Source organism: Bactrocera neohumeralis, chromosome 5 (assembly GCF_024586455.1).
Source record: "Bactrocera neohumeralis isolate Rockhampton chromosome 5, APGP_CSIRO_Bneo_wtdbg2-racon-allhic-juicebox.fasta_v2, whole genome shotgun sequence".
In the NCBI taxonomy this organism is placed as follows: Eukaryota; Metazoa; Arthropoda; class Insecta; order Diptera; family Tephritidae; genus Bactrocera; species Bactrocera neohumeralis.
Window position 1 is genome coordinate 20,592,534 of NC_065922.1, and position 10,093 is coordinate 20,602,626.

Sequence of the window (10,093 nt, forward strand, 5' to 3'; positions counted from 1 at the left end):
CATGTTTTTGGACCGTGCAAAAAGCTGTATTGAAGCAGAAGGAGACTATTTTGAATAGAATAAACTCATTTTGCCGAAAAACCATTTGTTCTGTTTTTTTATACCCTGAACAGGGTATATTAAGTTTGTCACGAAGTTTGTAGCTCCCAGAAAGAATCGTCGGAGACCCTATAACGTATATATATAAAAGATCAGTATGTCGAGCTGAGTCGATTTAGCCATGTCCGTCTGTCTGTGTGTATATATACGAACTAGTCCCTCAGTTTTTAAGATATCGTTTTGAAATTTTGCAAACGTCATTTTCTCTTCAAGAAGCTGCTCATTTGTCGGAACGACCGATATCGGACCACTATAACATATAGCTGCCATACAAACTGAACGATCGGAATCAAATGCTTGTATGGAAAACTTTCACATTTGACAAGATATATTCACCAAATTTGGTATATATTATTTCCTAAAGCAACTTTGTAATCTCCGAAGAAATTAATCAGATCGGTTGACTATAGCGTATAGCTTCCACACAAACTGAACACATAGTTACTAACAGAAATGCACCTGTGAAGAGTATTTAGCTTCGGTGCAACCGAAGTTAACGTTATTTCTTGTTTTTTTTAAGTCCTGTTTACTTTGGAACGCACCTTGTATTTGCCCCGATATTCATACACAAAATCACAGCGCACCATGATTTAGTCACTCACACATTCGACCCTTTTTGTACAAGTATTTTATTTGAACTCACATGGTCTATACAAATTTATTGAGATCGTATGTTTCACTTGTGGAGCAAAGATTTGGAAAATCAGGGTTTGTACCGGTTTCACATTCAACTGCTGGTTCCGAACACGATTTGTAAATGCGGAAGTTTACAACATTCGTTGTTGCATAGTTACAAGTTAATAGGAAACCGTCGAAATCATCGCCTTCCTCTCTATAGATGATCGAAGCGCAGCCCACACGAATATTCCTATCGGCCATCATAACGGTGAAATGACCAACAACGCTAAGCAAAATCACTGAATAATCATTCCACAACTTTATCGATTGTTTGTGATGTTCAATACTTACTTGCCGTCATAATTCCGTGGATATTTATCGATAATTGCCTGATCGGTGTCCATAATTTCATTATACCACAAATCCATTCCACGATCCGACATGATTGTAACATTCGGGGCTCCGTAGAAATTCATCCATGCTATATTTTGACCCGAATGCCGAAAGGTGTCGGTGTTGCGACAATTGTCGTGCTCGATTTCGCAACGTTTCACGTTAAACGCCGCCATAGAGGCCAACTCGTCGTCCCACTCCATGGTGGCCATGCGACAAGCTGGCTTCAACATTGTGTTACCACCGGCCACAGTGTTCCGTTTTTCATTATGCATGTTGACTAAAGCTTCCTTTTGCGCGGGTGTTAGTTCAACGATTCTCGGATTTATGCAACTTGAAGAGAATTGCTATAAAGTAACGGACATAAGCTGTTGGACCGTCCTCGAGTTTCGGGTTCTTTATTAGTTTATGATCTTACCCCATCATTGTCACAGGCAATATTCGTTCCATGAGGACATAAATCGGGGTTACAGTAGTCTGTGCTGTGCGCCGAGTCCAAAAAGGTCAGCAGAGAAACCAAAAGTGTAAACGTCAACTGCATTTCAACTGATCTGATATTCGAATGGGAAATGATTTGCGAAAGACGTGACTTATATTGCTACCGTTATCTAATAGTTATAATATACATACATATATGCTTGTATATACCGATGTTATACTTTAAGTAGTAGTTTAGTAGTCTATTACAAAGAGTGTAAACGAAGAGTTCAAATACATTGCTTCTGCTCTTTGATGCATAGAAATTTTTGTCAAGAACTCTTCTTCGTCTTGTTAGTCTGCAGAATATCAAAAGCGACTCAAATAAAAGTTAGAGCACAGCCATCAGGTGTTGACTCCCACTCCTAACAAAGTTGGAGTAGGATTGAGAGAGAAAGAGAATTCGTCGCATGTCTTTGAACAATTTTTATAAGCTTGACTTGTGGTCAACTTCACTGAAGTTCTTCAACTCTGCTTCGCTCAGTATTTTGGAACTGGTGAACTTTTTTGGGTTAAGCTTCTGCAAATTTTTGAAAAAGTTGTGTTTACTGTTATTTTAAAAAGACATAAGTTTTCACTTTTCTACTTCTGAGAGTCGAAGCCACAACTTACCGAGTTCGTAGAACTCAGTAATAATTATACTATAGATGTCACGATTTCATGCATAGGTAATTGAGAATATTTCTAATAATATATTTCTTGTATTACGTCAAAAATTATTATAACTAGAAAGGTTACAATGTAAAGCCTGAACCATATTTTGAAAGTTCACTTTTTTGAATTTAGTAACAACTCCTTCCACGATTTAAGTCCAAAGTGAAAAAACGCTATGCGTTCATTAGTAAAGAGGGGCTTTGGTCTTAGAGTAGAATTATTCTCTTCAGAAGTCCAACTCTCAACTGTTTCGGAATCTTTGGATTAAGCTGTATTAAAATATATCTTCTTGTAGGGGAAGAAGTTCAACACTTTTGTTTATATTGGAATATCTAACGCTAGACAAAAAACCTTTGTGAACTCAAACATTTAGGATATGGTGAATAAGGTGCCGGCTGTTTTCCACAACTAGAGGAAAGTCCATACAACTTGTAGATAAGATATAGGATATATTGGTTCTAGTCGTAGACAACAAATGTCTTCAATATCTTTTCTAACTATTTAGATGACTGTGTTGCTAAGACAGCTTCTGGTGATTTCGTCTCTGCCCTGATATTTGCTAGGCACTTACGGACGCGATAGTAAAGCTGTACATAAACTACTGGGATAGTCTTTTATTTTGGTGGATTATGATAACCTGAGTGAGTGAAGCTGTACTTTAGTTTTACAATTCTAGATCACTACATAATTTTTTTAACTATTAAGTATGTCATACTTGTATGTGTACATTTGCTAAACTATCCGGTATTTAATTTAGACATTTTATTATTGAAAAATAACTTTTTTTAATTTACTAAATAATCATGGCATGCCGACCCTCGTATTAACTTTGCCGTTGGTTACTTGCTGTGGGTCAAAAATTTAGACTTTATGCAGTGGCTTTAAAACTATTAGCAGTTATTCATGCGAAAAGTGCTAAATATTGCAGACATAAACCACTAAGATAAAGTGTACTAGCATAGTTAGCAACCATTTTATCTGCGGAGTAATGGAGTAAATCTAAAGAACCCTGTAGGAAAAGTGTGTTATGTGATGTGAGAATATTTAAAAATTTAATTGTTTTACTTATTTTAAAATAGAGTAATTGTGCTCAAATAATTATATACATTATCGTATTATATCAAACATTCTAGCGAACTGAATTGGAACCCAGTAACTGAAAATCGCGTTGTGATTTCATCAATTGTTGAGTAAAATATATTAAATCTGTAGAAAATATGTAAGATTTAAAATGTTAAAGTCTCACTTGCAAATAAGCTATATGAAATCTAAATTTTCTCCATATGATTTTCTTGTTAAAACCACAAAAAATCGATGTTCACAAAGTTTCGTTTCAAGTATCTTAAGAATTTCGCCTCTGTTTACCTGATTTCGAATTCAATTCGCCAAACTATGATATGTTTAGAAGATATGGAAGGGTTCATTTTTATTGGACTTCATCTGGTGATTGGGCTGCTCTTATTATACTCATTATTCATTTAGGATACATCTACAAAGAGGTTGTAAGTTTGAAACCTCGACCCTACTTTGCTTCTTCACTTTTCCTGATCTATTATTAACTTCTTACTAAAGCTGTCAGGTCTATGAAACAGGGCTTGCGAACTTCTAACAGGTTTAGTTGTCCCCTTTTGTAACTAATTGTTAATATAGAATATCTTCCGAATTGAGCTGAATCCGAGAATGCCAGAGTTTGACTGAGAGACCCATATTTTTCTATATATGTATATACATACGTTATTGATCCCATTTCTTCTTTACCATAGCTTCCTACACCATTTCAGCTTACTGCCCGATATTGCCAGTAAAAGTATGCTGTCTATAATACAGCCTCGACTTCTTCGCCTTTGATGGATTTCTCAACCTAATTTTTATACTATTCTTAGAGAATTATTGAACCCGTGCTTTCCAGGCTTGCTGTGTACATAATATATTTATTTCACTCAAAGTTTGGTAGTTGAGAGAAACAGTGTTGCATTTAAGATTACTACTCGGGCCGATCGAAAGCTGGCTCAGCAGTTTAAAACTATACAGGGTCCGGCACTCGTAGTGTAACCAACATCATACCGTTCGCGCAGCTGTCGCACTGGAATCAGCTGTTTATAAATTTACCAGTTGCCATTTTTAAAAATGATAGTTCGGAGTATTGCCCACAAGTGTACAAAATCGTTTTGCCAAAAGTGAACGCAAAAAAAAATGATCAGCGATGGAATTCAAACGTAATATCCGTGGTGTGATTGCTTTATATTTAGCTGGAAAATCACAGCCAGCAATTGTTCGCGAGCTCAAACACCTTAATGTGAATAAAGTTTTTGTTTATCGCACCATCACTCGCCACAATGATACTGGTAGCATCGCAAAACGCCATGGAGGTGTTCATCAAAAGACTGCAACGTCACGTGAGATGGTTCGGAAAGTGAAGAAACGACTTGAGCGAAATCCACGACGAAGTGCCAATGGTTAAAGAACTGATAATATCCGACCGCAGCATCCGACGCATATTGAAAAATGAGCTCAAGATCAAGCCTTACAAGTTCCAAAAGGCCCATGATCTCACACCGAAGCAGCAACAAGTAAGACTTGAGAGAGCGAAGCAGTTGCTTCGCTTGGCCGAAAGCGGCCAAATTCCGAACATTGTGTTTTCTGACGAAAAAATTTTTCCAATTGAGCAATTCGTAAACTCTCAAAACGAGAAGGTTTACTTGAACTTGACCGACCGTTCATACGAGAATCTAAATCATCAGTTGGCCACCAGGAGGCAGCACCCGCCACAAATAATGGTTTGGGCCCCTGTCACCGCAGATGGGCGCTCTCCAATTGTTTTCATTGAGCCTGGCGTCAAACTAAATGCGACATATTATCGGGAAAGTGTTCTGGAGGCTGCTTTGAAGCCGTGGGCAAACAAACATTTCGGTCGCAAACCATGGACGTTTCAACAAGACTCAGCACCGTCTCACAAAACGCGAGTGAACCAAGAATGGCTGAAAAACAATGTTCCGAACTTCATTACGACCACACAATGGCTTTCGAATTCACCAGATGCGAATCCAATGGATTATTCTCTCTGGGCCATTTTGGAGAGCAAGGTCCGAAGTAAAAAATACACCAGTCTCGAGATGCTGAAGAAAGCCATTGTCCGTGAGTGGGCCAAAATACCAGCAAGTCACATTCGGGCAGCTTGCGATTCGTTTTTTGACCGTCTCAAGGCCATAGTTAAGGCAAAAGGTGGTCATATCGAGCAAAAGTGAATTGGTCCTGAATTTGTGATTATTTTCACACATTTTGTACTTTAAAATAAATAAAAATAATTTTCCAAACCGAATTTATGGAATTTTTAATTGGTTACACTTCGAGTGCCGGAACCCTGTATATTAAGGGATATAAAAGAAGCATCTATATTATGTGAAATAAAAATATTGTTTTGTGTTTTTTTTTTACTTGTATATTTATATGCGTATATAATATCTATAACAATCAAGGTATTTTTACACCAAAAAGTAAATCTAGACTCCCAAATTTACGCTTTAACAAGAAATCAATTTGTGAATTTTCTCTAATTGACGTCCCACTGGATGACATGAGCTTTTGGTTAATTAGGTAAAAATACTTAAATACATACATACATGTTTGTCACTCCATAATTAGGCATTGGAGTTAACCAGTGAGTGATTTTTATGTTCAAACGCTAAATTAGAAATGTTTACTTTAAAGATTAGACCTGCAATAGAACATCGAAAAAAATACAATTAATTCAGCTAAATTAGTTACCACAAATACAGAAATAAATATCGCATACAAACATACATATATTTATATATATACACATACATATGTATGTATATGCTATAATCATATGCTAGCGATATGTTTGTATGTATCCACATATTTTCCTTTATGTCAAATTACTGTTTCGGTGGACTTTTAAGCTGGCAACTGCTAGTCATTGCAATAATTGTACGATCAATTAATTACTATGTCCGCTAAAGAAATATTGATTGGTAAAATTTTCGTTATTTTTTGGTTGTTTTGTGGCCTTTTGCTCATTGGCCAGCCGTTAGTATTGGGTAATCAAGAATAATTGCTTCGCTGTCGCATGGCATAACAATGAAATAAATCATATGAGTATATATATACATAAATAAATACATATTTACGTGTATGTGTGCAGTATATATGAAAAATAACTAAAAAAATGTGAACTACGTCTATACAGAAGCTAGAATACCCTTCACATTTGTTGTATGACATAAAAGTTTACATATTAAAAGACATTTACTCTATTTTGGTTTTAATCGGTCAGTTTGAATGGCAGCTACATATATCTTATAGTGCTCTGATATCAGTGGTTTATTTAGAAAAGAGACGTGGTACAGTACTCCAGATTCAGCTCTCGTCACCGATCATATGTATTAATATACTCATATGTGCCCAACAATTAAGTCCTCGTCCTACCAGCAGTAAAACATATTTTTGGCAAAATAATTTTTGCCAACATACACCTAATTCTGTTTTTACACGACAGAATGGTTCTACGAGAAGTTCGTGTAAAAAAATCGTAAAAAAGATACTGGCCAAGTACCAAAATAATAGATTGGTTCTAGACCTCAAAATAAGTTAAATTAGACTAAATAATATAAAAAAATATTATTTGTAGTTATTTTAAGAATTTATTGTCGTTTTAATTTATTAAATAAACTAAATTATAATAAAATAAATTAAATTGATTTCATAAAAAAATAATATCAGAAATTCATTGCAAAAACTTAAATAACATAAAGTACAATACAGAAAAATTCAAACATTAAACAATTTTATTTTATTGTCACTGTCTGATAATAAGCAAACAAACGTTTTATGAAAGACTACAATATCACTGCCATCACTGGAATGATTTTGTTGATCATTTATCATTTCTAGCCGACTGTGCGTTGGGACATCAGTAGATTTTGAAGACGAAATCAATTATCTTAGATTGAGTTTATTTCGCGACCCATTATAAACTTCCTGTAAGATGCCGTTATTAATGATTTCAGTACGTTGAAATTTGGCAGCTCGTTCCCTCGTCATGATCATGTTGTTCAAAATGACTACCTAATTTTTTAGGAAGGAGATCAAGACCTTCTTTAATTAGAGATGCTTTCAAAATTGGACTATCTCTTTCGTCACTGTCACTATGTTCTTTATCAGAACGAGTCTCAAGGGTGAATTCGATAATTTCATTTTCGCTCAAGCTTTCATCTACCAACAATTCTTCTACATCATCTGCCTAACGATAGGTCATCCGAATCCATCCCCACCGATTGCATTGGCCATTTGTTATTATATCAGCCAAGTTCAGCGTTATTATCGATAATAGGATCTTTTGCATTTTTACGCATTCTGGCCAAATATTTTTTCCAGCAGGTTCAAAGTTGATGGCTTTAATAAATCTCTAACGCGATCTTGACTTGATTAATGCAGTCCATTATAGAAAATTTTTTCCGAGTCATCTATGACTGATGATTCCCTCATAATTATCAAGTTTTTCTACAACATAATGAAATGAACTTATGTAATACGTTTTAAACGTAGCAATTATCCCCTGGTCTAGTGGCTGTATAAGGGAAGTGGTATTAGGCGGCAAAAAACAAAATTATACGTTTGGGTGCTCCAAAACTGATGGTTCATACTTGGTTCAACTCAAAGAACTTAAATCTTCTTATATTTTCTTTTCAATGTAATGCCTTAATTTGTGGATGCAGCTATTTCAAACCACTCTGTGAAAATTGCACTGGTTACTCCAAGCCTTTTGTTCGCCACATCCAGTGTACAGGCAATTTATTGAAATCTACACTTTTCATGAACGTGGTCTTACACGATGTATCAGAGGGCTTAAATACAAGCCCTCCTTACATTGTTCCCAAACAACACTAAATATTGGTCCTTGCTACTTTAAAACTACTAAATGTTTCATGATTTTCTTTCAAAGTTTTCTAGACATTCTCTTCCCAAAAGGGTTTCATTTTAAAATTCCCCTTTTGGGGGATTTCTATCTTCAATAATTTTTTTTTGTTTTGGGGAAATTTTTTGCAATTATCAGGATATTTCCTAATTTTTTTTTTGGGAAAGGGGTCTTTTTAAAAACATCCAACCAGTTTAAAATGCATTTTTTGACTGAGATGATGTTTTGGATCAATTTCCCGGAAGTTTATAGATTCTTTAAAGCTGTCTGCTTGATAGAATCCGCTCTGGTATTCTCTTTTGGGTTTTTCTTCATCCAGTAACTTTCCTTTTTTTCTTTCCTTTACAAAACATTGTTTTTCTTTTAAATTTTTTTCCAGGTACTATCCTAATTGCCGTTTATTTTTTAATTTTCTTGTGCTTCATGGGCCAAATTATTTACAACGTTGCCCTTTGTCCCTTAGTTGATCTAAAATTTTGATTTTGGTTTTGCGATCCTTTTCCCCATTTTTTAAAGCAGGGAAATTTTGTAACATGGTATAACAAAAATTTTTTTTATTAATCAAAAAAGCAAAAAAACAAATTAAATTTTTAAACTAATGTTTTGGCTGCAAAATTATATGAGCTTCTTTTTTTATTTAAATTTTAAATCGAAAAAATAACGATCTTTTAAATTTTAATTGTAAAAGGAACTAAAAGGGGAAATACATTTTTTTCTTTCTTTTTTTAAATTAATCCCCATTTAGAAAAATTTCGAAAATTTGAAAAAGCAAAAGAAAAACTCAGAATAAAACCCCCAAAATTTTTTAAAAGGAAAAAAACAGAAAAAAAATTTTAAACAATAAATTATTTAAAAAAAATTTTTTTTTTTTGTATTCGTGTTATTTCAAATTTTATCGAAAAAAATTAAAACTTTTTCTCGTGTTATTTCAAATTGTTTAAAAAAAATTCGGGAAAAAAAAATTGGTGACAAATTTGTCCCCCGTGAACCTGAATGCGATCCTCCGGGCATACTAATTTTTTGTACGGTTTGTCCTTTCAAAATTCCGCGGATCCCTTTCGATGAAAATTGCTTCCCCCGGGAAACTGAACCTGGGAAAATCTCCTCACCGAATCAGCTCGGGGGAATTCTGGGAAAACAATTCAAAACCCAAGATTTTTTGCCATTTTTTTTGGGGGTTAAATTTTCTTTTATCCCTCAAACTTAATTACACTCGTTATTCGCAATTGATGATTTTTTTTCAAGAAAAAATTTTTCATGTCATCCCAACCCATTACCCCCGTTAGCCGACAGTTGCCCTTTTTCCCCGCTTTGGGGAGTTTCGGGGCCGTTCCTCGGGTTATGCGATTGATTTAGGAAATATGGGGATTTTTTAATTTTAAAAATACAAGGAAAAACTGGTTTTAACTTTCCCATTCTCCACAAACTCCGGCTATAAACGTTGTTGTTGTTGCTGTTTTTTTGTCCCCAAGGATGGTGATTAGCCGGGTGGTCGACCATCCAAAGGGCCCAAAAAAACGTGTTTTCGGAAATTCGCCCAAAGGAAAAGGCGTGGGCAGTATTCCGTGGGGATGCAAAGTGTGGAATATGTGGAAACTTGGTGCGAATATTTTTTGGGAAAGTCGGATTTCGAATGTTAGGAGTTTTGTTATATCCCGAACGAAGTTGCCAAGAGCCTTCATTTCTTCTTCTTCGCTTTTTTAATTGGTTTGACCTTATAATTCACTGGAAGGGGGCCGGTATTTATTCCAGGAAAAAATCCCAAAAACTGGGGGGAAGGTTTTTTTCCCAATGGGGCTAAAGGCCCCCTTTTTTCATCAACTCATCGTTGTTGTTTTTGGGCAAAATTTATCTCCCAACCCCTTTCACACGGTGTCTCAAAAACAAAAATTTGTAAATGATATGATGTTCATG

At 35.2% G+C, this 10,093-nt stretch overlaps 1 protein-coding gene across 1 annotated transcript; it reads right to left on the minus strand.

The window, feature by feature from the left end:
• Positions 1–710: 710 nt before the first annotated feature.
• On the minus strand, positions 711–1,658 carry LOC126759585 (antigen 5 like allergen Cul n 1-like). The gene is made up of 3 exons (XM_050474456.1): positions 1,529–1,658; positions 1,069–1,457; positions 711–1,003 (listed from the first exon to the last, which is right to left on the minus strand). The coding sequence occupies exons 1-3, from the start codon at positions 1,649–1,651 to the stop codon at positions 748–750; spliced, it is 768 nt and encodes a 255-aa protein (XP_050330413.1). The 5' UTR covers positions 1,652–1,658; the 3' UTR covers positions 711–747.
• Between the last annotated feature and the right edge of the window lie 8,435 nt (positions 1,659–10,093).